Below are 27,565 nucleotides of genomic sequence, written 5' to 3'. Positions count from 1 at the left end.
TACTTGAGTATCTTCTTTTCCCTCAAAGTAATAAAAGCATCCTTTTCCACAGAACTTACATAATGCTTTTTAAAATTCTAAATTCATTATACCACTGATTCTGTTTTGTTCGCTCTCTAATTTAATCCTTGAAAGGAATATAGCATAGGTTAGGCATTTCTTTACATTTTTACAAGGGATTATTAAGAATGAAAAATAACATATAAAGTAGCACCTACACAGTTTATCATTCTTGAAACTTCAGAGATACCCCCGTAGATTCATGCTCAACACAGGGTGGTCTTTCTGGCGAACGGATAAGTTTCTTGGTGAGACCAGCAAAAGTGCTTCACGTTCACCCACGGAGTCTTCAAAACACTTGGATAAAACTTACCCGTCCACAGTGGATTGTTTATATCTAAGTTGTTAACTGGGATCTGAGAGATCTTTTTACATTTTACTGATATATCATTCTTTTGAATCTGCCTGATTCAAAAGATGTAGCACACTTAAACATTTCCCAATAGCGTCAGCAGTGACAAAATCAACCATTTTATCTCTGTACCAAATTTTTCTCATCCCTGAGCCTCACTTTGAGATCACATCACCAACTGGCCTCTGTTAATTTAGTGAAGATGGAAAAAATGGATTTTGAGATTGTAGAGTTATGATTAAGCTGCCATTATTGCTTAATTAGTGTCACATGATGGAATTGATGAGCACAATTAATTATTTTTTTAAAAGGACTATAGCGGCACTGGGAATGTCCTGAGTCCTGAAGTTATAATGCCTCTACTATCTGCTCACGTGACTCTTTCATCCTCGTTCAGAGCTGAGTAGGCACGTTGTTCCCTTTGGAACCAAAATTAATGACAATTCTTCCTCTTAAAACAAAACAAAACAAAACTTGAAAAGTATTTCCACCTGTCCACAAATGAGACTTTTCTGCTGAGGCTGCCCTACCCCCCCCAACCCCCTGCCGTGTCTCCTCTCAGCACCGTCAGAGACCTAAGAGTGTTCATGAGGTAAGCACGGCGTCACAGGAGAAGGATGTGCTGTTCATATTCAGGATTGAGTTCTGATGCCATGCCATGGTGATGTATGTTACACAGTTTCTTTTCTTATGACCATCGTCCTGTAGAGTGGGGATGATCACCTTCATCAACAGCAATTGATAGTTGGGAAAAACGAAGTCTCAGGAGAATCATGTGAGCCATTCTAGGTCATGTAGGGGGAGATAAGTAGCAGAGTTCAGATTCAATCTCAAATACCCTGACCCGCAATACCCACGTCTGAACAGTTTCCAACACTTTCCTGCCTCCATCTCTGCAGAGAACAGCTTAGTGGGGGAGTGGGATAGGGAAGAAAGTGACTGACTTTACTTGCTACCTCTGTCTTACAATAAATGTTATATATTTTCCTTGCAGGTCTCCCTTTCTGTTATTTGATATTTACCTCATACTTGACAAGGAATTTGGCAAATGAGCCAAAATCCATCTTTTTGTTCTTTTCGATCATCTGATTTTAGAAACATAGCCTTTGTCTTCCTTTATCCTTCATATTGTGCTTCTGAAAGGGATTCAGGGTGATGAGTCGTGTTTACATCTTTATCACTGTCTACAGTAAAAATATATGAACCTAAGCGTCTGGTCTGGGTAAATTAAACATCAGTTGTTCCCTTGCAGATCTCTTCAAGTACATCCCACTCAGACGCACCCCCAAAACAGCGTGAAGCATCAGCTTTGTTTCAGTTTGCAGAGGTACGGCCTTTTTCTCTCTGCCTCGGGCTTTTGGGGCTCAGAAAATACTGGGATGGAGTTTTAATAATGTATAGTGAACTTTAGACATGCCTTCTTGTCTTTATTAACATAATACAGAGAACAGGATATGCACTGCGTTTTACTGCCTTTGGTGTAATAGTCTAATCAACCGGTTTTCTGCCCATTTCAGAAACCTTTTTTAAGCATCCCTTCAGAATAGATAAGTACCAGTAATTCATATACACATAAATCCATTTCTCCTTATTTTCCTTGTATTTTGGAAGCTTGGAAAAACTGCTGTCATGAGAAGTCCAAAGGATTCCAATTTATTAAATTCTTCCAGTAGTTAAATTAGATCCTGTGATTCATGAATAACACTCTCCCGGGGAATGCGGTGGTAAATAACAACTTGGCTTTCAGTGGGATGTAGCTTCAGCCAGTCTTTTCATTGGTGTTTAACCCCAGCCGTAGAGCAGGTCAACTCTTGTCGATCTCAGATTTCTTTGGGGTCTCAGCCAGAGAGTGAGAGCACATTAGGTAGCAATTCCCTGATTGGTGTGATGAGGAAGAAAATCTGATATGCTTGATTTTGCCACAAAAGCCCTGGTCTGTCACAGACTCATTTTGAACAATCTGCCTGACAAATAATAAAATGCATATAGATCCTGAAAATAAGATGATATCTGCTTTAGCTCTTTCCCCTTTTTATTGTTCCATCTTACTAATTCCAACCACCTAAAAAATGCACATCAGAAACTAAGCCAATTTTATAGAGTTGAGAGGAAATAAGTTCTGTTTAATATTGATGTATTAAATTACTTTGATTCATTTGAATGAAAAGTGCTACATAACTGAAATGTAAAATGATCCTTTTGGCAGGAGAAAACCCAGCATCTTAACTTTGGGAAGGAGGAAAAGATTACTTCCAGCTCTCACATTAAAAAAAATAAATAATTAGCTGCTTTCTCTTGGGGCACTTTTGTCAGCCACTGTGCATTATACCACTCGTTGGCCTGTTTATCCGGGAGGCTTTTTTATGCCACAGAGTTTGCTTTAGCTGACAAGGCCTATTCTATAAAACTGGTAACAAAAATACCATATGATGTTATTTCATAAAGAACAATTTGCTTGATGAATCTGAATAAATTAAGATTTTATTATAATTTCCCATTATCATAAACAGGCTGTTATTGTCACTGTCTGGGTGAAATCGTTTCATGTAATACTTTCTTGCTTTCTTCCAGTTGGTGATGCTAATGATTTTCTTCAAAGGTTAAAATAATTTGATATGGTGACTACATTTTTAATTTTTCATGTTGATATCCTAGCTAGTTCCATTCAAATGTTCAGAAAATTGCCTTGAGAACAAAATCTATTTGTCATAGATTTTGTTTGATTAAATTTTACACTCTGGAACATGAGAGGTAGCAGCTTCTCTTTGACACACATATTTAGGTGTACATCAACTACCAAGACTATTAAATCGAATTTAAAACGTCGATGTTCCACATCTCAGCTGCTGCAGTACTTCCACACCCACCCAGACTAGTTCGTATTAAATGCCATTTCCAGCACACCATCATCAGATTCCTTATGGTTTCCGGGTGCCATTGAATCCATTCTTGGCAACCTATCATGTTGCAGAAGTGAAGAGCCTCAGAGGGTTTCTGGGCATTCTTCTTCTTGTTTTTTATAAATCATTTTATTGGGGGCTCATACAACTCTTATCAGAATCCATACATCCATCAATTGTATAAAGCACATTTGTACATTTGTTACCCTAATCATTCTCAAAACATTTGCTCTCTACCTAAGCCCCTGACATCAGCTCCTCATTTTCCCCTCCCTTCCCACTCCCCCTTCCTCATGAACCTTAATAATTTATAGATTATTATTGTTTCATCTCTTACATTGACCAATGTCTCCCTTCACCCACTTTTCTGTTGTCCATGCCCCTGGGAGGGAGTTATAGGTAGATCCTTGTAATTGGTTCTTTTCTTTCTCCCACACCTAACCCCTTACCTTGCTGGTGTCTCTACTCTCATTATTGGTCCCGAGGGGTTTATCTGCCCTGGATTCCCTGTGTTTCCAGCTCTTTATCCGTACCCATGTACTCTATACCCAGAGTTTAGCTAGATTTGTAAGGTACAACTGGGATCATGATAGTGGGGGGCAGGAAGCATTAAAGAACTAGAGGAGAGTTGTATGTTTCAATGGTGCTATACTGCACTCTGACTGGCTCATCTCTTCCTTGTGACCTTTCTGTAAGGGGATGTCTAATTGTCTACAGATGGGCTTTGGGTCTCCCCTCTGCACTCCACCTCATTAACAATGATATAATTTATTGTTCTGGGTCTTTGATACCTGATCGTATTGACACTTCATGATCACACAGGCTGGTGTGCTTTGTCCATGTGAACTGTATTGCTTCTCAGCTAGATGGCCACTTGTTTATCTTTAAGCCTTTAAGACCCCAGATGCTATATCTTTGGATAGTCAGGCATTGTCAGCTTTCTTCATCACATTTGCTTATGTACCCACTTTGTCTTCAGTGATGGTGTCATGAAGGTGAGCATCATGGAATGCCAGGTTATTAGAAGAACGTGTTCTTGCATTGAGGGAGTACTTGAGTACAGGTCTAGGCATTCATTTAAAGAAAGGAGACTGGTAAATATTTTCTCCTGCAGAGACACTGAGCGGATTTGAACCGGCAACCTTTCTAGCAGTCAAACACTTAGCTGTTGTGCCATCAGGGCTCCTCCTTTAGGTTCTTGAGGAACTCTCAAAGCCTTTGGAAATACTGAGGGGCAAATCTGGTGGTAAAACAGTGCCCTTTTGTGATTTATGGCTACTAAGAGACCTGATGCTACGCCGGGTTGCACATTGGGCTGCTAACCACAAACTCAGCAATTCAAAGCCACCAACCACCCACAGGAGATATGTGAACCTTTGTACTCCCATGAACTTTTTCTAGCTAGGCGGGAACAGAGCAATCGCTCTGAGTTAGTGCACCCAGTGGCATCACCTGGGAAGGTCCTCTGTGGTCACAGTGAATTTTTTGCAAAACCAATTTCCCTCAAACCACATTTATTGTGAAGGCCAATTTAAGAGACCAGTGTGCCCCTGTGAAATTTTGTTTCCTGCTCAGGAAAAATGCCGCAGAAACTGCTGTGATGTTGAAGACAGCTTACAAGGACAGCAGTGTGGGCAAAACTCAATTGCACGAGTGGTTTTCTCATTTCCAAAAAGGTGAAATCTCGATTGATGACAAACCTCATTCTCGATGTCCATCAACTTCCCAAATGGATGAAAATTTTGACAAAATTCGTGCACTTGTGCTCGAAGACCTACGACAATGGACCATTGAAGACGTAGGGAAGTTATCTGGACTATCTTGGACCTCGGTTCAGTGAATGTTAATGGGAAGATTTGGGAATGAGAATGGTTGTTGTGAAATTTGTGCCTCGGGTTCTGACACACCAGGAAAAGAGTGTTGAGTAGAAACATGTTGTGCTTTGAAAGAACAGCTCCTAAGCGACCCAAACTTTTTCCCCAAGGTCAATACTGGTGAGGAGACATGGTGCTAAACTTACAACGCCAAAAGCAAACATCAATCAAGCCAGAAAAAAAGCTTGTCAGGTGAAAGCAAAGATCAAGATGATGCTCATTTGGTTTTTTTTTAATTTGAAGGGGATAGTGCATTTGACGTTCATGCTACCTGGTCAGACTGTTAAGCTTTCTATTTAGAGGTTCTGCAAAGATTGTGTAATAGTTTGTGACCCAAAAAGGCCTGATTTGTGGCTGATGGTGGATTGGTTTTGCCACCACAATGCACCTGCTTATGCAGCCATCTCAGTGCACCAGTTTTTGGAAGGAAAAAAAAAAGCTTGCCTCTCTTGCCACATGCACTTTACTCACCTGACCTTGCTCCATGCCACTTCTTTTTGTCTCCTAAAATGAATAGGAACATGAAAGGATAGTGATTTGACAGCATAGAATAGGTGAAGAAAAAGCAAAGGAAATTCTGTCAGCCATCCAAACAAATGAGTTTGTGAAATGTTTCCAAGAATAGAATTGCTGGCTTGACATATGTATTAAATGTAATGTAGAGTACTTTGAAGGTGATAAGGTTGTTTTTGAAAAAAATTTAAATATATCTTTGGGGGGGGACTGAATCGTGGTGAGGGGTTGGCGGATGCTTCCGTCATATTACTAACCTTAGATATGCAGATGACACAACCTTTGTTGCTGACAATGAGGAGGACTTGAAGCAATCACTAATGAAGATCAAGGATTGCAGCCTTCATTATGGATTACAACTCAATGTCAAGAAGACCAAAATCCTCACAACTGGACCATAAGGCGACATCCTGATAATTGGAGAAAAGATTGAAGTTGTTAAGGATTTCACATTGCTTGCATTTACAATCAATGGTCATGGAAGCAGCAGTCAAGAAATCAAACAATGCATTGCATTGGGTAAATGTACCACATAAGACTTCTTTAAGATGTTACAGAGCAAAGATGTTACTTTGAGGACTAGGGTGTACCTAACTCAATTCTTGGTATTTTCAGTAGCCTCAAATGAAAATTGAATATTAAATAAGGAAGACCAAAGAAGAAGCCACGCATTTGAATTGTGGTGCTGGAGTAATTCTGAAAGTACCATGGAATAAACAGATCTGCCTGGGAAGATGTGCAACCAGAATGCTCCTTAGAAGCAAGGACGGTGAGACTTCATCGCACGTGTTTGTCAGGAGAGAGGCATGTCCCAGGAGAAGGACATCCTGCTTGGTAAAGTGGAGAGGCAGCAAAAACGAGGAAGACTCCTGACAAGATGCATTGACACAGTGGCGGCAACAATGGGCTCAAATATAGAAACAACTGAGATGGCACAGAACCAGTGTTCCCTTCTGTAGAACACAGGGTACTTGTGAGTCAGATCCAACTGGATGGTACCGAACAACAATAAATAGTCAGTACACAGGAGCCCCGGTGGCATAATGGGCTATGAATTGAGCTGCTAGTCATAAAATCCGCCATTCGAACTCACCAGTGGCTCTATTGGAGAAAGATGAAGCTGTCTACTCCTGGACAGATTTAAAGTCTCAGAAACTCAAAGGGACAGTTCTGCACAGTCCCGTAGGGTCAGTGTGAATCAGAGTCAGCTCAACAGGCAGAGTTGGGTTTTTTGGGTTTTGGGCAGTACACATATACTCAAAGGATGAGACTGGTTACTGTCTAGCATGACTCACGGAGAACCCTGTTTGTGTCAGAGTAGACGTCTCCTTAGGCAGCAGTTCTCAACCTGTGGGTCGTGACCCCTTTGGGAGTTGAACAACCCTTTCACGGGGGTCGCCAGATTCATAACAGTAGCAACATTACAGTTATGAAGTAGCAATGAAAATAATTTTATGGTTGGGGGTCACCACCAGATGAGGAACTGTATTAAAGGGCCGTGGCATCAGGAAGGTTGAGAACCACTGAACTTAACGGTTTTCAGTGGCTGATTCCGTTTAAGATAAATTGTCTGACCTTTTTGCTCAGGTGCCTGTGGCTGGTCTCTAGCCTCCAACCTTTTGGCTCACAGTTGAACACATTAACTGTTTTTGCTGACCAGGCAGTAGAAATAGATTTATCTTAGAACTGACTATAACTGCCAACTATGATCAGATTTCTAAAGCCTGTTCCTTTTAATGATTTCAGAATGCCCGTCACTGTTGAGTAACAGACTCTGGAAATCCTAGTTGTTGGTCTATAGCAGAGGCTTTCAAGCTTTAAAATGCATCCCGATCTCCTGGAGAGCTTTTTCAAACTCGGATTGCTGGTGGCTCTGTCCCAGGAGTTTCTGATTCTTGCAGACTGAACAGAGGCAGGGGATTCTTGTTTCTTATAAGGCTCCTATTGGAGAACCACTGCTCCATAGGTATGCTTTCTGCCCACTGATTGCTAAAGTCATTGTTGTTAAAAACTCACTGCCATCAGGTCAGTGCCAACTCATAGCAACCCTATAGGGCAGGGCAGAACTGCCTCTCGGTTTCCCAGACTGTTCACGATTTATCAGAGTCAAAGCCCTGTGAGGAGTGACTGGTGAGTGCACACTACTGACCTTTTGGATCACAATCCATTGCATTAAGGCACACCTTATTATTTCTGGGACCTTATTATATAACAAGGCACATCTTATTATTTCTGAGAGCTTATGAGGTACACCTTATTATTTTCTTTTTTTAAAACAATTTATTAGGGGATCATACAGCTCTTATCACAATCCATACATATACATGCATCAATTGTATAAAGCACATCTGTACATTCTTTGCCCTAATCATTTTCTTTTTTTTCCTCCTCTTTTCTTTTTTTACATTTTATTAGGGACTCATACAACTCTTATCACAATCCATACATATACATACATCAATTGTATAAAGCACATCCATACATTCCCTGCCCCAATCATTCTCAAAGCATTTGCTCTCCACTCAAGCCCTTTGCATCAGGTCCTCTTTTTTTTTTCCTCCTCCCTCCCCGCTACCCCCTCCCTCATGTGCCCTTGGTAATTTGTACATCGTTATTTTGTCATATCTTGCCCTATCCGGAGTCTCTCTTTGCCCCCTTCTCTGCCGTCCCTCTCTCAGGGAGGAGGTCACATGTAATCAGTTCCCCCTTTCCAACCCACTCACCCTACACTCTCCCAGCATCGACCCTCACACCCTTGGTCCTGAAGGTATCATCCACCCTGGATTCCCTGTGCCTCCAGCCCTCATATGTACCAGTGTACAACCTCTGCTCTATCCAGCCCTGCAAGGTAGAATTCGGATCATGGTAGTTGGGGGGAGGAAGCATCCAGGATCTGGGGGAAAGCTGTGTTCTTCATCGGTACTACCTCGCACCCTAATTAACCCATCTCCTCTCCTAAACCCCTCTATGAGGGGATCTCCATTGGCCGACACTTGGGCCTTGGGTCTCCACTCTGTACTTCCCCCTTCATTCAATATGGTGTGTATATATATATGTATATACACACATACACACATATATATATATATATATATATACACACATACACACACATATATCTTTTTTTTTGCATGATGCCTTATACTTGGTCCCTTTGGCACCTCATGATCGCACTGGCCGGTGTGCTTCTTCCATGTGGGCTTTTTTGCTTCTGAGCTAGATGGCCGCTTGTTCACCTTCAAGCCTTTAAGATCCCAGACACTATCTCTTTTGATAGCCGGGCACCTTATTATTTCTGGGAGAAGATTAAAGACAGGAAGGATGGAACTATGATAGGAAGTTACCCATTTGTCCACTGTATGCCCCATGCCCTTTCAGAAGAGGCCCCAATCTTATTGTATACACTCAGAAAATAGTGTTTAATTTTGTAATATCACTTTTATGATAGGGTGTGCAAAATACTGAGAGAATTCCTGCTAATTTCACTTGCAAACTCTAGGAAAGCACTAAATAGATGCTCTTTTGGAAACGGGTCATTTTTCATGTAATATACTTATCATAGAAATATGTATTCTGAAACATAGTAAGCCTTGGGCATTTATTTAAGCTAAAAATGTTTTTGCTGTTTCTTTTAATTCAGTCATGGGGCTGTGCTTGCAGGCTGATAAGAATATTTTTTCCTTCTTAACTAAATGTAATAGTCTTAAAGCCAATTGAAGTTAGCCTCTTTGGAGTCATGAGGCAAAATAAAACAAATTTGGTGTGTAGTTTACTCACAAATTTTTTAACTTAAAGAGAAGAAAATACGTACGTCTATTTTACAAGGTATGGAAGTAGAAATACAGGATTCGCTGATGGTTTTGCACTCATGCCAATCTGTCTCCCGTCCCATGTTGACACTCATTATTCATCCAAGACAGCTTGGCCCACATAAAAAGCCATCACTGTGTATTCTGTTCCTGATAGGGTGAGTTCCTCAGACTAAATCTCCCATCCGCATCGTTTATTGTTTTCAGGGAGAGGGACATGTATCTCATTCATGGAGTATGAACAACTGAAGGAAGGAGTCTAGTGGCGCAATGGGACAAGCACCAGGCTCCTTACCTACCAAAAGTTCAGCTATTCGAACCCATCATGGGAGAAAGATGAGGCCCTTTCTGCTTCCCTAAAAATTTACCACCTGAGTTGCCTGATGCAGCAGTTCCTACTGGGTCGCCGTGCGTTGGAATTGGTTCCACAGCAGTGGGGTTTAGGGGAAACAGCCAAATACCTTGCCACAAGGCAGCAGCATCTTCTATTAATGAACAGGCCTTGATCTATCCATGAATCTCCTCTGCTGGGTGGCCTCCTAGGCTAGAGTTTATCTTTGCATTGAAAAATTGCATATTTACGCTGAAGACAGCTAATCTGGAGGATTTAGATACACAGATTTGGACATTAAAACTTGTCTTAGTGACATTTTACGCTGCCAGTGTAAATACAACCATAATCTCACCAAATTTAAGATACCATCACAGTTGGATATGCGCCATTGGTGAAAATTTAAAGTACTCATTTTAATGATGGAGTGCTCAATATGTTATGGAATATTACACTCAATAAAAAACACCATAGACTCACACTGCAGCTCATCAGTGAATGTATTACCTGTTTTATTGGAAACATTAATATTTCTTTTAAGATAAGGAAGGCCAGTCAACCTCATATTAGTCATTTGTTCTTTGATTCATTCAATTATCAGGCATTTCCTCCCAGGCTACAATGTTTATGAGACCCTTCGTAATTGCAAACGACTTCCACCCTACCCTAATTAGATTGTGACGCTCACCATATGTTTCTTTGATCCGATCACCTGCCTCAGAGCCATAAAATTAGCTGCTGACTTTTCTTAGTACTTTTGCAGTACCTCAAGTACTACCCCCCTTTTAAAAACCTTCTGGATAAATACTACTAATCAGAACAGTATATAATATCCAAAAGAGAGAGACTAAGGTGGAAATTAGCAGATATATTGGCAAGTCCCATTAGAGTAGAAAAAAGTATAGCCCCACATACTTGTATACTGGCATGCCCTCCTCTCCACGAGCTGTCCAGCCATTGAAAATGTCCATGGGGCGCCGGCCTGAAAAAAGTTTGTGGGCATAAACAAGTGGCCATATAGCTTAGAAGCAACAAAACCCACATGGAAGAAGCACACCAGCCTGTGTGATTACGAGGTACTGAAGGAATCAGTTATCAGGCATCAAAGAACAAAAAAATCATATTGTGTGCTCACCTCCATGATACGATCACTGCAGACTAATGGGTGCATAAGCAAATGTGGCAAAGAAAGCTGATGGTGCCTGGCTATCAAAATATACAGCATTTGGGGTCTTAAAGGCTTGAAGGTAAACAAGTGCCATCTAGCTCAGAAGCAACAAAGCCCACATGGAAGAAGCACACCAGCCAGTGTGATTACGAGGTGCCGAAGGGATCAGTTATCAGGTATCATGAGAGCCAAAATTCATATAGTGAATGAAGGGGGAAGTGCATAGTTGAGACGCAAAGCTCATTTGTAGGCCACTGGACATCCCCTTACAGAAGGGTCTTGGGGAGGAGATGAGCCAGTCAGGGTGCGATGTAGCAACGATGAAACATACCACTTTCCTCTAGTTCCTAAATGCTTCCTCCTCCCCCACTATCATGATCCCAATTTTACCTTACAATTCTGGCTAGACCAGAAGATGTACACTGGTACAGATAGAACCTGGAAACACAGGGAATCCAGGGCGGATGATCCCTTCAGGACCAGGGGTGTGAGTGGCAATACTGGAAGGGTAGAAGGAGGATGGGTTGGAAAGGGGGAACCGATTACAGGGATCTACATATAACTTCCTCCCTGGGGGACGGACAACAGAAAAGTGGGTGAAGGGAGATGTTGGACAGGGCAGGAAATGACAAAATAATTTACAAATTATCAAAGGTTCATGAGGGAGGGGGATTAGGGAGGGAGGGGAAAAATGAGCTGATGCCAGGGGCTTAGGTGCAGAACAAATGTTTTCAGAATGATGAGGGCAATGAATGTACAAATGTACTTTATACAATTGATGTATGGATGGATGGTGATAAGAGTTGTATGAGCCCCTAATGAAACGATTTAAAAAAAAAGTTTGTGGGTAAATGGAATTGTAAAGTGATGAGACTTCTCACAAATGTTTTTTCATTTGATTGTTTGAGATGAATTTGTCCCTGAAGATTCCAAGTCCATTTTCCTCCTTTTTTTTTTTAAGCCACTCAGACCACTATTTAAGTTTGAGGAATAAGAAATCTCCCGTGAATTTGATGAAACCTTCTCTTACATTAATTATAGCATATGTATTTACATGAATGTGTGTGTCCATTAAATAGGGGGAAATATGGTGTTACAAGAGAAAACTGAGCAAAGGGTAGATGAGATTACTGAGAGAAAATGCAACAGTTAAAAGAAAGGCCTATGGCAAACTCCCTGAGGACAGCCACCTGTTAAGAGGTCACTGCAGAAAGAAAGAGTCCTGTTGCTTCAGTAATAAAGCTCGGTGGAGCTTGGGGGGTGGGGGGCACACCTCACTGAAGGATTGATAGTTTGAGCCCATCCAGCCACTACTGCTTGGCAGAAAGATCTAGAGATCTAATTCTATAAAGATTAAAGTTTAGAATCCCCCTAGGGCAGTTCTCTGTCACATGGGGTCATGATGAGTCGGCATTGACCAACAGCACCATCCAAAAACACAACGTCCAAAAGCTAGCAGAAAAAGAGTGAAAAGAGTAGCCTTAGAGGTAAGAGGAAAACAGGAACTCAGAACTCTTAGGTAATAGAAGCTAAGGGGAGGTTCTCAAAAGGCCAATCAAAATGCCTATACACTGTGAAGAAACCTAGGTAAAGATTCAGCCACAGAAATCAACATTACGTCCAGTTTTTCACTTCCCTGTGCCCACACCTCCTCACCGACCCCCATTTCGAACTAGGGCCGTTTTTTAGAAATTATATCTGGCCACTAATTTATGGGCAGTTCATTGCTGGAAATTATTTCACTACTAAACTATACTGAAACACACACACATGCCCTCCCTTTAGAAATCAGGCTTCCAAAAAGGTTTAAGTATTAGCAATACCGTTCTATACCCAGAAAGAGGATATCTTCCCAGTGACAAAAAGAAAAAAAAATATTCTTACTAAGCATAGGCAGACCCTTTAGAGAGGTCAGGAACCATTCTTTAACCTCCACCAAGATTGCTGTGCATTAACTCTGCCAGGAGATTAGACTCCTGTGTAGAAAATAGTTCTTCATTGAGCCTCTCCATGTGCCACACACCACATGAAGCACAGACGATTTGTTAATGACCAAGCAAACACAGCACCGTGTTGCATAGACTCAGAGCAACAAAAACGACAGCAGAGGGAGCCAATGGGAGAGCTAGAAAAATACCGTCTCGTGAGCTCTGCAGGCTGGGCAGCTTGTCCTTCAGGAACCCTAGAGGTCTGGCTTTAGTATATGACAAAATTAATATGCTACCAATTATTATTTGATTGATTAATTATTATTCTCAGACATGGTAGTTTTAATGCTATTTGATATCAGTATGTGGTTAAATTGGGGGACTGTTCTGAAAGGGTTGATATTATTAGCATTGATAATGACAAATCATTCTTACTGAGAATTGTATCATCTAGTGATAACATAATAGGAGCCAGCCTTGTGTTAAACCCTTTCCAAACATCCCATCTAGTTTTCACAGCAGTAATACAGGGCAGGTATTTAAAGAATGAGGCTCAATGCCCTAATTATTTTTGCTTAAGTTCCAAGGAGCAGACAGTAATGAATCCATGTCTGTCTGGCAGGAAAGGCTGTGCCCTTCTATTATCCAGCCTCGACTCGGGCCCTGGTGTTTGTGTTCAGTCCTTTATTTCCTTAAGTTGCTAAAAGGCAGCTATATCAATGTGTTTGTTTTCTCTTCGTCTAGAGATAAGGTGAGCAATTGAATTCAACCTGTCTAGAAAAGGGAGAAGTGGCATTTGTCAATGAAATGCAGCTCGAAGAAAATATCCCAAGCCTTCACAAGCACTCGACCCCATAAGTTTATCTTCTTAAGAAAAACTGCATCCGTGGGATGAATAGGACACAGCCCTTCAGACTGATGGGAGTTAGGGAGGAAATATCTCCCAAAACTTAAATGACTGGTGGCTTTTAAATGTCTCCCCAAAGCCTCTTACAAAGCAGTTATTCTAGGCATGCTCCCAACACCCAGCACCCCAAGTCGCTCCTCGAGTGCCCATCAACTCCGGGGAATCCCCAGTGGAATTTGACACGTTCTGTAATGATACAAGGAAGCCTGGTGGCATAGCAGGTTACATGTTGGGTTGTTAATCACAAGATCAGTTCAAAATCCTCAGCCATTCCGAGGAAGAAAAATGAGACTCTGTTATCACCTAAAGAATGAATCTCAGAAACCCAGACGGCTGTTCTGCACTATCTTACAGGGTCTCCACGAGTCAAAATTGACTTGCTGGCAATGAATTTGGTTCTGGGTAATGATACAAGGAGTGGCTTATACGCTGGTCAAAACTCCCAGGTTCAGACTACCTAACCATAGTTGTGAGGACAGCGCCAAACTGGGCGGTGTCTTGTGTTGGACCTGACTGAGTGTAATTTCGCAGCAGCAACAATAAAGATTAACAGCAGGATTGACTCAATGTGAATGAGTTTGGTTTAGGGTTTTGTAATGATACAGGAGCCCTGATAGTGGTGACTAGGTTACGCTTTGGTCTGCTAACTGTAAAGCCCCCTAGGGGAATGCACCATTCACTTCGCCAGAGAGAAAGGAGGCATTTTCTCCCCTAAAGATTTATAGTCTCCGAAACCCTAGGGCTCTCTGCTCTGTCCTATTGGGTCACAATGAGTTGGAATCAACTCAGTGGCAGTGGGTTTGGTGGGCAAAGATGCAGCCACAGACAGGATTGCCTCCTTAACCAATCCAGGCTCTGCATAAATCCAAGAAAGAGAATTCGAAATTATCGATGTAAAAGCCTGAGAATAGCTGGCTAATGATGACGGAACAGCTCCAGGAGAGGATTACTTGATAAAGATCCTTTGTAAAAGATATGTTATTTTCAGAGCTTCACTGAGTTAGGCATAACATTAAAAAGGAGTTTCCTTGTAAAAAATAAGAAAGGGAGGGTGCTGTTCATTGTTATGGGTGTCTACTTGCTTTTATGCCAAATCGTATCCAGCCCCCATCTGATGACTCAGCTGTAAGTCAGTTCTGATGGTAGTTGAATACCTTTTGTTTTTAATTGCCTTCTATTATCAGTATCTTATAAACCCAATCTTTGAACATCTGTCTGTGAGTGAACATCTGAGACTGATAACATCAGCAAATTATCTACTGCAAAATTGTACACAGTTACTAATGATATGATATACAGAAAAGACATGTTGCTAATGACAAGACGTACAGAAAAGACAAGACGGCCATAAGCATAGTTTTTGTAATGAGAATGCATCATTCATTAGTCTGAGACCACCTACATATTGATGTACTGCAACATTGGTGCTTACGCCTAGTATTTCTTTAGATTCTGAATCCTGATTCTTAGTCTTTGCATGACTTTAGAACAGGGGTGGGGAACCTTTTTTCTACCAAGGATCATGTAAATATTTGTATCATTAATGGTCCTTACTGGTCAAACATTTCATTAACTCATCACTACACACCCTTAATGGGATGGCTGGCACTGTCTCTCTGTGGTGAGGTTTGTGATATGAGCTGGTGCTGGTGATTTCTCACGTGCTCAGACGTTCCCCTCCCCTGCTTTAGAGCACATTGTGTACAATCAAGGGCAATAACTCCCTCCGGTCATGTTCCCCGGCACACAGATGTTGGATGCTTAAAGAAATATTTGTTAACTGATTTTTTTTGTTTTTTTGTTAACTACCTTTTCACAAGAATCCCAAATATGTTTGTTTGGTTTTCTTAATTAAAATTACTTTGCCAAATGCAACATACCTCTTTTTACATTTGGCCGGTTGATGGGTTGGTACTTAAATAGCCATAGAAATGAGTATCTGTGGTTAAAAGTTATGAAGTTAAATATAATGCTTGAAATAGATAATTCCTCCTACAACATGTTTAGTGTATTATATTGCCTGGAAGCTATTTATTTATTTCAAAGTGATGCTCTCCATCCTGACCCACAGATTTGAAGCTACTTGATTTATATAAGCACCGATGCTCTTGTAAACTATATACATGTGACCTCCTCCCTGGGGGACGGACAACAGAGAAGGGGGGGAAGGGAGACGCCGGATAGGACAAGATATGACAAAATAACAATCTGTGGATTATCAAGGTCTCATGAGGGAGGGGGGAGCAAGGAGGGAGGGGGAAAAAGAGGACCTGATGCAAAGGGCTTAAGTGGAGAGCAAATGCTTTGAAAATGATTAGGACAAAGAATGTACAGATGTGCTTTATACAATTGATGTATGTATATGTATGGATTGTGATAAGAGTTGCATGAGCCCCTAATAAAATGTTTTTTAAAAAATTATATTAATGAGCAATGCATGTTTCTATTGTATGTGAATGGAACCCAAAGATGTGGGCTCACACTTAATGTTTCTTCCGTGAATTGTTTTCTTTATAGATTTCTTCAAATACTTCGCAATTGGGTGGTGCTGAGCCTGTGAAACGCTGTGGAAAGTCTGCGCTCTTTCAGTTGGCAGAGGTACACTTCTAAGGATCTCCTGAAGTACAGTCTGGGAGTGGGGAGGGAGGTCGAGAGGTCACAGAGCTATGACCATGACGTGGCTCCTTATACTGTGCCATCTTACCTCTGACTATGCGGTGTCTGCCTTATGTTAAATTTTAGACAATAAGGGAGTCAACCTCTAATTTAGGAAAATGGAGTTTTGCTACTAAAAGTCATTCAGTGTGGAAACCGTTTACTCAGAGAGATTGCGAAATCTGTTTCACAAGTGGTTCGTAAAAATAAGATCAACTTTTGTCTCTCTCAACTGGCTAAATTAATCCAGCCTATGAACACGGGGAAATTGGGCTTTCACTTCCCTCTGTTTGACTCTCTAATCCCTAGAAGGGAGACTATTTTTAAATCAGGTGGTTGGAGTTTTGGTTTTTGTTTTTCAGTGAGGAACTCATGAGACATGTTCTAAGGTCCTTTTTAGTAGAATCTATCAGTTACACATTTGATGTCTGTACAGAATGGTGCTAACTATTCCTTTTTAAAGTATATAATGGCTTTCGTAAAACCTGTGAGGAACAGACAGCCTCCACTTGATAGGGGGGATGATGGAGGAGGAGGATGCCGGAAGTGGTTGTTACTAGGGTGGGCAGAAGAATGGCTTGCTCTGCCAAGCTGTGACCAGTCTGCCCAAAGAAACACGTGAAAGAAATGGCTGTCGCACTGCAAGATATCCCGGGAGACAGTGTCTCTTTGACGAGAAAAATCAGGAGATGCACAATAGATGCCCACGTGTCTTGTACTAAGCGTTTTCTTTTCATTCTCTCAATTTTTCTGACTTCCTCCCAGAGAATTTCTTCTCAATTCTGTTGTGGTATGGAGATATATATATATAGATATTTAATTCTTTGAACGTAATGGATAGACATGTCATTTACTAAATGTTAGAGTAGTTTGTATCATAAAAATTGAGGCATCTTTAAATCATAATATTACTTTACATGCATTAAAAATGGCTAGTTTCCAAAACACTGGTAATTCCAAATACTGGCAAGCATGTAAAGCAACAGGATCTCTCTCATTCCTTACTGGTGGGATTGCAAAATGACGCAGCCACTTTGGGATATATTTGGGCATTTCCTTACAAAGATAAACAGGGTCTTTAACTATCCAGCCATCATGCTCCTAGGCATTTACTTACCCAAACGAACTGAAAGCCTATGTCCACATGAAAACCTACACACAGATGTCTTCGGCAGCGCTCCTCCCAATTGTCCCAAATTGGAACCCTCAATTGGTGAATAGTTAAGCCGTGATGTATCCATATAAGAAGATATTTATTCAGTGATTAAAAATGAAGGAGCTAGCAAACCAAGATAAAGACATGGAGGAGCCATAAATATATTTGCTGAATGAAAGAAACAAGTCTTAGAAGACTATATACTTAAGATTCCAACTATACTTCATTCTCAGAAAGGCAGTAATGTGGAGACAATGAGATCAGGCCTGTCAGGATGCTGCTGGGGGTGGTGAAGAGAGGAGGGATGAATCGCTGGAGCCCAAGGCAGGGAAACGTGTGTGTCTCATACAGGAGTGGTGGAGACATGAAATGCAGTTGTCGAAACCAGAAGACCTGTCCAATAGAAAGAGTGAACCCTAACGTAAACTATGTGCTTCAGTTCAGAAGGTATCGCCACTGGTTCATCAATAAAAGATAATAATGTGTGACACTGGACAGGTGGAGAGGAGTATCTAAAAGCTCCTTGTACCTTCTGCTCAACTTTTTCTACCCTAGGAAGTAAAATATTTTCATAAATATATCTAGGACTTTTAAATATCTGATATCTTTAAATTAGCTTTTTGTAAGAATAGCCAGACTGAATTACAGATATTAAAAAAATGAAGAACTGGAATAATAAGCCTATGAACAGTGGGACAAAATGTTACCTTGTAATTTTGCGATCAAGTTGACATGCGTCTTATGTAAGACAAGTTCCTACCCAAACAAGACGCTATAAATTACTGTACGTCTCTAATAAAAACCTATGCAGATAGCAGGCAGGAGTTGTAAAGGAATCAGATGAGTCAGTGGGAAAGCCCCAATTCCGATACAACTGAAACAACAGAGATCTGGCAAAGACAGTACCTCCAGAGTGAGTGTTTGGGATGATTGTAATCAAGTCTTGGAAACCAGAAACCCTACATAGGGTTGCTATGAGTCAGAATTACCTTGAAGCAGTGCGTTCGGATTGGGTTAGTAGTCAAAGTGACTAAAGGGTCTTGCTTTTGTCTTTTTTATGGTTCATATGGTATAAACTGTCGAGATAATTTATTTTAAAGAAGTGCTTATTTTGCTCAAATAATATGACTATCTGGCCCTCTGGTTTTTCTTCATTATACAATTATATTGATAATATTTCGTGTGTGTGTGTGTGTGTGTGTGTGTGTGTGTGTGTGTGTGTGTGTAGAGAAGGGTGTTACTGTTGGGTCTCTCTCTCGTGTGTGTGTGTGTGTGTGTGTGTGTGTGTGTGTGTGTGTGTAGAGAAGGGTGTTACTGTTGGGTCTCTCTCGTGTGTGTGTGTGTGTGTGTGTGTGTGTGTGTGTGTAGAGAAGGGTGTTGCTGTTGGGTCTCTCTCTCTCTCGTGTGTGTGTGTGTGTGTGTGTGTGTGTGTGTGTGTGTGTGTAGAGAAGGGTGTTGCTGTTGGGTCTCCTCTACTTGGTTCTAACGCACAGCAACCCTTTACACAACAAAACACAGTGTGGTCCTGCGCCATCTTTACAATTGTTCCTGTTCTTGAGCCCATTGTTGGAGCCCTGGTGTCTGTCCACCTCCTTGAGGGTCTTCCTCATTGTCAGTGTCCTTCCTTCAACTTTACCAAGCATAATGTCCTTCTCAAGGAACTGGTCTCTCCTGACAGTGTCTCCAAAGTATGTAAGACACAGTCTTGCCATCCTACTGCTTCCAAAGACAGATCAGTTTATCCTTTTAGCAGTCCATGGTACTTTCAATATTCTCCAGTACCACAATTCAAATGGATCGATTCTTCTACACTCATCCTTATTCAGTGTCCCACTTTCACATACATGTGATGCAATGGAAAATACCATGGCTTGGGTCAGGAGCACCTTAGCCCTCAGAGTAAAATCCTTGCTTTTCAGTACTCTAAAAAGGTCTTGTGCAGCAGATTTACCTAATGAAACAGGTCTTTTGATCGCTTGACTGCTGCTTCCATGAACATTGATTGTGGATCCAATCAAGATAGAATCCTTGACAACTTCAACCCTTTCTCAGTTTATCATGATGTTACATATTGGTCTGGTTCTGAGGATTTGGGCCTAACTTACATTAAGGTGTAGTCCCTACTGAAGACCACAACCCCTGGTCTTCATCAGCAAGTGCTGCAAGTCCGAACCTTCTGGAAGCAAGGCTGTGCCATATGCATGTCAAAGGTTGTTAATGAACCTGCCGATCTTGACACCACATTCTTCCTCATATACGCCAGCTTCTCTGATCATTTGTTATGGATAGAGAATTAATATTTATAGAGAGAGGATACAACCCTGGTGCACACTTTTCCTGATTTTAGACCATGCAGTATTTCCTTGTTCTGCCCACATGACTGCTTCTTGATCTATGTACAAATTCCTCATGAGCACAATGAAGCGTTTTGGAATTCCCCTTCTTCTCAAGGCTATCCACAGTTTATTATGGTCCACACACATTTGCCTTGGCATAGTCCATAAAACACAAGTAAACATATTTTTTGTATTCTCTGCTTTGAGCCAAGATCCATCTGATAGCAATGATAGTCCTCGTTTCGTGTCCTCTTATGGATCTGCCATGAACTTCCAGCATTCCCTGTCAATAGCCTGCTGCAAACATTGTTGGAAGATCTTAAGCCAAAAATTACTTGCACGCAATATCAATGTTATCTTTCTTTAGTTTGAACATTCTGTTGGGTCACCTTTCTTGGAATGGGTACAAATATGAATCTCTTCCAGCCAGTTGACCAGTAGCTGTCGTCCACATTTCCTGACATAGGCAAGTGAGTGCTTCCAGTGCTTCTTGGGTTTTCTGAAACATTTCAGTGGGTACTCCATCAATTCCGGGAGCCTTAGTTTTGGCTAACGCATTCAGTGCAGCTTGAACTTCTTCCTTCAGCGCCACTGATTCTTGCTCATATTCCACCTCCTGAAATTATGGAGTATTGGTGGCTTATTGGGTACAGCGTCTCTGGGTAGTCTTTCCATCTTCTCTCGATGATTCTTGTACCATTCAGTGTTTTGACCATAGACTCTTTCAAGAGTGCAACTTGAGACTTGAATTTTGGGGTGGGGGGTTGAATTTCCTCTATTGTTTTGATCGAGGGTGAGGAGTTGAGGGAGATATAGAAGAACAATGTGCTCAGAGAGGTTTGTGCCAGCTACCCCAACCCTGGGACCAAATCCTATGTCCCCTAAGCTCCCTCTCCCATCTGGGGTGGGGGGGGATGGGGGCCCGTGCTCAGCTGGGAGACAGTGGCCCTGGACACCCTGGCAATTCAAGCAGCAAAGCATTCCCTGGAGCAGAGGACCACCCGGGGAGGCTGCCAGGCTGTGTTTGCAGCCATGACACTCGTTTCTCTCCCCCTCAGAGAGCTCATCCCCTGTGACAAACCAAACCATACCCTGTGAAGGGCGGGGCTGGGGACAGAAGCCTGAAGACGGAGAAGGTGGGGAGGCTTCCTGGAAGAGGTGGCACTGACCAGGCCTTACGCAGAGAGGAAGCAGGGCTCCGAGGGGGAGGACAACCACCTTAGGGCTGCCCCCCTCAGTGGGCTGATTGCCACTGCCCCCCCCCCAGCACGCTGCTCTTCCTGTGTGTCCCCCACTGGTCACCATCAGAATTTTGGCGCAAAGGCGCAGTCCACAAAGATGATACTGACAAACCAACCCAAGCCCAACCCGAAGGAGTCAGGCCTGCTGTGCCGTTCCTTCTAGAAGCCACCAGAATGTTCCAGGAAAGGAAGGGGCGTGTGAATCCCAGGATGCTCCCTCCCTTGCTCTCACCTCCTACGTCTCTGCACGTGTCTTTCATCCTCTCTCCCCTCATCCCCACCCCCACCCCCCAGGGAGAAAGGCTCCAAAGACCCCACATTCTCCTGCCCCAGCCCAGCCCCACAGAGAACCGGGCTTGCCCCTCGGTTCTGGTTCCAGGGTCAATGGCGAGAGAACCAGAGTGGGAAGTGGGCCAAGCGTTTATTTACCCAGTCACCTGGGACCAGGGCAGTGGGGTCCACAGGAGAACCGTGGCTGCCGGCATGACCCCCAGCAGGTGAGGATGGGCGGGGTTGGCTCCAAGGGAGGGGGTGGGTCTCCGCTGGGTCGCAAGCAGCCCGGATATGTGTCCTCCCTGGTCATGAGCCTGAGACTGGTGTTGGGAAGCACTCAGAGCGTCCTCCTGTGTGGCTGAATCGGGACCCCCACAAAGGGCACCACTTCACCGTCCGTTATTCCTTCAACAAATCTCTGGTGCTGCCCACCAGAGGCTGTGCTCCTGTCTGTCCCTGATTGACAAGTTCCACTGGTTTCTAGCTGACACGAGATGGCGGGACTCCCACAGTGGTCACCGGCATGCCGATGGGCTGGTGTTTGTTAACTGCCAGGCTGTCCCTGCGGTGGCGGTGGTGGTGGTGGTGGTGGTGGCGGTGGTGGTAGCAGTGGTGGCGGTGGTGGTAGCAGTGGCGGTGGTGGCGGTGGTGGTAGCAGTGGTGGCGGTGGTGGTAGCAGTGGTGGTGGCGGTGGTGGTGGTGGTGGTGGCGGTGGTGGCGGTGGTGGTAGCAGTGGTGGTGGTGGCGGTGGTGGTAGCAGTGGTGGCGGTGGTGGTAGCAGTGGTGGCGGCGGTGGCGGTGGTGGGCCTTAGCGTGGTGGTAGTTGCCTTGGGATTGGAGGTGGGGGTCATTGTTGGGGGGGGGTCACTGTGACTGCCCTCGTTGTCGTGGCCGGTATGATGGTGGTGGTCTTGGAGCTGTTGTCAGGGCAGTCCTGGCTGCGGTTCGTGTGGGTGGTGGTCCTGACTAGGCTGGTTGTGGTGCCTGTCGGGGGCCACATGCGAACTCGCTGTCATAGTCTCTGCTTGTTGTTACCACTGAAACGCTCTGCTTCTGTGGGTCCATCCGCTCTGTCTCCCCGGAGAACAGCATCCCCCCGTGAGGGCGGAGAGAGAGAGTCTTTCTCGGTAGGATCGGCCTTCCTTTCTGGCTGCACGACGGTTGCTTTTCTGCTCGGTGGACATCCAGCATGGGCTATCAGGGACTCTGATCCACTAGGTCATGCAGGGCCCATCTTCCTTTCAGACTATGGAAACTTGAATTTTTACCTGAGGTCGTTCCGTTTCAGATATACCGAGCATGCTCTTCCCTTTTATATTTCCAATTCTAGGCCCTTGCACATTTTGTTATAGTATTTGGCTTTGTCATCTTGAACTGTCCTTTGACATTCTTCATTCAGCTCTGTTAGTCTGAGTAAACTAAAAAAAAAAATCCATGGACACGCATATGTGTATAAGAAAGAGATTTATATACAAGAGCAATTGAACATTGAGAAAACATCCCAGCCCAGTCCAGATCAAGTCTGATATTAGCCCATATGTCCGATACCAATCTCTTCAGACTCACAAAACATGCAATGACACCAAATGTAGAAGATTACAGGCCAGTAGGCACAAAGTCTTTAGATCCAGTGGCATTGGAAATATGTCAGTGCTGGCAGGGGTCTCTGCATGGATTCTCAGCACCCAGGGATGCATCCGGATGGGGCCACGTGTCTTGTCAGTTGCTATGTCTCCCAGGGTGTGAGCAGAGAGTCTCCCACCTCCGAGGAGGAAATATCAAGCTTCCCAGAACTCTCAGGAGAAGGCCATGCCTACATAGCAGCCTCATTGGCTATGATCCGATTAACAGACTAGACTCCACCCCTACACTCATAATCCTCTCAAATGGACAATTATATAACTACCACAAGCTCTTTAGCTTCATCCTTTCTTCCATTTGCTGTAGCCACCGTATATAGTTGTGTACACGCCGAGTTTTTCAGTACATTTTTATGCAGTTTTTGTTGTAAAATTAGGTGCCTCGGCTGATAGTTGGGTCGGCTTATTCCCAAGTATGTATGATATTCTATAGTTAAGAACAAGATTCAGACTCTCTTCTGATACCCACTTTGATCTTTTCTTTGTTTCCTGTCTTTTTAATGGCCTTTTGCTTTCTTCATGAATGATGGTCTTGCTGTCCTTCCACAACTCATCAGGTCTGTGACGATGCATCAAATCTGTACTTGAGATGTCCTGGAAATTCAGATGGGATAGACTCAAGGTTATATTTTGCCACTTGTGGATTTCTTTTCATTTTCTTCAGCTTTATCCTGAACTTACATATGAACAATTGATGGTCTGTTCCATAGTCGGCCCCTGGTCTGGATTTAGCTGCTGATAGAGCTTCTTCTCCACCATGTGTTCACATGGATGTAGTCGATTTGATTTCTATGTATTCCATCTGGGGAAGTCTGTGTGTACAGTCACCATTTGCATTGTTGATAAAATATATTTGCTATGAACAAGCCATCGGTTTTGCAAAATTCTATCATGCTTCAAAATTCCCTCCAGCTTCATGTCTATCACCAAGTCCATATTTTCCAACTACTGTTCCTTCTTCTTTGTTTCTAATTTTTGCATTCTAAATGCCAATAATTATCAATGCATCTTGAATGCATGTTTAAGCAATATTCAACTGAAATCATTGGTAGAATACCAGCTTTTGTGGTTGGTGCATAAACTTGAATCCTACTGTATTGATTTGAGATAAATGTCATCTTATCACAGATAGTGTTGTACTTTATGATGAATTTTGCAATATCCTTTTTGACAATTAATGACACAAAGCTATATAAGTAAAAAAGTATTGCTACTGGGGTTCTAATTCCTAGATGTATGTTTCTTTTCCAAACAAAACATGGTTAAACTCTGTGATCAGTGGGTGCCTGCAGATACGGTCTCCCAGTAATAAATTTATCCTGGTGTCATTACATAAAAAACAAGAGGTCTTATCAAAACTGGCTTTGGAGGGCCTGCTCAGTCAGTTAAGACAGGTCAACTGAGAAGCTTACAATGGCTGTTTGGGCGGTTCCAACGAGGTCATCTTAATGAATATCCTCAAAGAACATGGTCAATCACAGGTGCTTATTACAGGGGAATTTAATTGAAGGTAAAACTGCATTGGTAGAAAAAAATCCAGGAAAATTGCACTGAGGAATTTTTCCTTTATGACAGTACGCTTGTTTATATTTGTATGGTAACAAGGAATCCCCTATGAGAATGTTCTTGTGAAATCTTATCCCATCCACCTCCATAACCTTTATCTTGTCCCATCAGAATTCTTTTTGTTCCCAAACACAGGAGCATTTCAAAGGAACATGTTTTCAGTTCTGAGAATACCAAAGCTGCTATTTTGATGTGGTGCAAATGGCAGACTCAGGATTGGGGGGTGGGGGAGCTGCTGTGGAATCAGATCTGTCTCGTAGCAACCCTGTGATTGTACAGCAGAAAGAAACACGGCCTGGTTCTGCACCATGCCCAAGTTGCTGTTACATTTGAGCCATTGTTCGATCACTCTGCTCTAGCCCCATCAGACTTCTGTTTGTTCCCAAACTCAAAGAACAGGGTGCCCCAAACAACCTTTGTGACGTGGTAGAAGCCAAACAGGGCAGAATCCTGCAAAGAACCAGAGAGGTGGATATTTTGCTTTCAGAATTGTATGGCCTAGATAGAGAGGATACATGGAGAAACCGTTGTGTTATATTTTGGTATTTGTGCTTAATCAAGGTTTCCATGGTTTTGTAGCAGTACTTTTTGGCTCAGTCATGGAGTATATGTGTGTGTGTGTGTGTGTGTGTGTGTGTGTGTGTGTGTGTGTGTGTACACACATACATATAGTCTCAACCAAACGCAGTGTCATTGAGTGGATTCTGATAGAGAGAGAACCTAGGGACCCAGCGTGGAGGTGCTCTGTAGGGTTTCCCAAGGTGCCCGGGTGCAGACAGAATCATCTTTCTCCCATGGAGCAGCTTTGGGGATCCAGCTGCTCACCTGTGCCTAGCAGCCCAGCACTGAATCTACCAACGCCACCAGAAATCCTCACACACAGGTGAGCCTCAGAGAGAAGATTGGTTTCTCAGCGCGTGTGCATCGTCCCGTAGTCTATTCTGGGGCCCTGGTGGCGCTGTGAGTTAAACACCGTGCTGCTCACCTCATCAGCCACAGTTCAAAGCCATCACACTGTTTGCCCCCTGACAGAGTTTTAGTTGAGGAAACCTTATTATGTGAGGTGCCTATGGGTTGAAATCAGCTTGCTGCAGCGGGTTTTTGGAATAGTCTATGAAGTGTACAATAGCATCGTGAAAAAAATTTGAACTATGGTGAGAATGACAAAAATGTGGCCAAAAGACATGAAGTGAGTGCACGCTGCTGTTTCCAAACCGCAACAGCAGACCAACGTGCTTGGCACAGGATTGCTACAAACCTGCTTCCTTCAAAGCAACAACAGAAAGTCATAGCTGGGTAGCACCGTCAAGCACGAAGCAATAAGATGAGGGGGAGTCCGTAGACATTTCTCAAGATGAAAAATGCTAAATTGCAGCACAAACTCTCAGTATGTAAAATGGCTTTATTAAAGTTCTGTGTTAAAAACTATCTGAAACTTTGAGATACTTCATGTGTTGAGGGTTGTCATAGAGGTAGATTTGCCTTTTCATTTCATTTAAATAAGTAAAAAAGGATTCCGTGCAAAATCAGAACTCATTAAAAAGAACACTCTTCTAATTTGTAGGGCTGCATCCCAAAAATGAAACAGATGCTGTGGTGGAACAGATGTTTGAGTGCTGGTATCATATGGAAAGGGGTAAAATGACTGAAATAAGCCTATTCCAATTATAGAAAATCAGCTTATTCTCAGGCTGACTTTCTTCAGCACCAGGGTAAAAATATATGCTTTTGATGAAACAGGGTAGCTAAAAAAATAATTACTCAGAAAATTTTACATTATTATTTGTACTACATAAACATGACACCATAATTCTTGTAGAACATATTTTAGAATAGCATCCTGAAACCTCCCAGTTTCTGACTAAACATAAATATGTACACAATGGATTAATCAACATCTCCAAATAACCACCAGTAGAAATAGATCTCCTTAATTGTTTTATTTTATATGTATTTGATATTTTTCTTCAGCAAAATGTAATATTTAGGTATTTCTGCTGCCTCTGTAAATAAATGAAGGAAGCAAAATACTGGGGCGCTTTTCCTGTTGCCCATAATTGCTGCTGTTCTCTAGAATCTGACGTTGTTGAGCGTGTTAGGTTCTTTAGAGTCCGTTTCAACGCGTAGCAACGCGATGGCATCTTTAAGCTCAGCAGATTCCAAATAGAGAAGTACCGAGAAGCCACCTTCTCTTTGAGAGTGATGGCCCATCCATCATTCCAGGGGTTATTCTTCTCTTCTGCCATCCCAGCTCATCAGATGTTGGAGGAGGGGTTTGGGGGGGAAGGACACAATATTGTAGGTTCTACCGTCTTTTCTCTAGGTCTGTGGAGGAAAAGAGGGAAGTGTTTGTTTGGTTTTTTTCCTTTTTCACTTCTGCCTTTGTCAAACTAAGTGAAAACAGTTGCAAGAAAACAAAAGATAGGAGAGGTGCATACAATTGTCTTCTAGGTTTTTTTTGTTCTTGAGAAGCAAGATATGTCTTAGACATCGGTTCACTGCAGCATGATGTACCAACTTAGCCAGGGGAAAAGAATCGGATGAAGTTGGCGTCAGGGAGCTAGAGACTTGGAACTGCATGGATGAATGGCTAGAAACTAAAGGGGGAAGTCATTACAAGGATCCACATATGACCTCCTCCCTGGGAGAGGGACGGCAGAGAAGGGGGGAAAGGGAGACCCCGGATAGGGCAAGATATGACAAAATAACAATCTATAAATTACCAAGGGCACATGAGGGAGGGGGAGCAGGGAGGGAGGGGAAAAAAAGGAGGACCTGATGCAAAGGGCTTAAGTGGAGAGCAAATGCTTTGAGAATGATTGGGGCAGGGAATATGCAGATGTGCTTTATACAATT

The 27,565-nt window shown here is 42.7% G+C and overlaps 1 protein-coding gene across 13 annotated transcripts in view; it reads left to right on the top strand.

Moving 5' to 3' along the window:
- BBX (BBX high mobility group box domain containing) overlaps positions 1-27,565 on the top strand; it is a 337,134-nt gene that overhangs the window by 248,582 nt on the left and 60,987 nt on the right. For 11 of the 13 annotated variants that reach the window (XM_075542577.1, XM_075542574.1, XM_075542579.1 and 8 more), the window contains 2 exons: positions 1,665-1,739; positions 16,360-16,440. In XM_075542577.1, coding sequence (XP_075398692.1) covers positions 1,665-1,739; positions 16,360-16,440 — 156 coding nt within the window. The remainder of the gene's footprint in view (positions 1-1,664; positions 1,740-16,359; positions 16,441-27,565) is intronic. The other 2 variants (XM_075542582.1, XM_075542580.1) reach the window with 1 other exon arrangement.

The sequence above is a fragment of the Tenrec ecaudatus genome, chromosome 2, assembly GCF_050624435.1.
Source record: "Tenrec ecaudatus isolate mTenEca1 chromosome 2, mTenEca1.hap1, whole genome shotgun sequence".
Lineage (NCBI taxonomy): Eukaryota > Metazoa > Chordata > Mammalia > Afrosoricida > Tenrecidae > Tenrec > Tenrec ecaudatus.
Note: the sequence above shows the minus strand (reverse complement) of the source record. Positions and strands in the feature narration are given on the sequence as shown.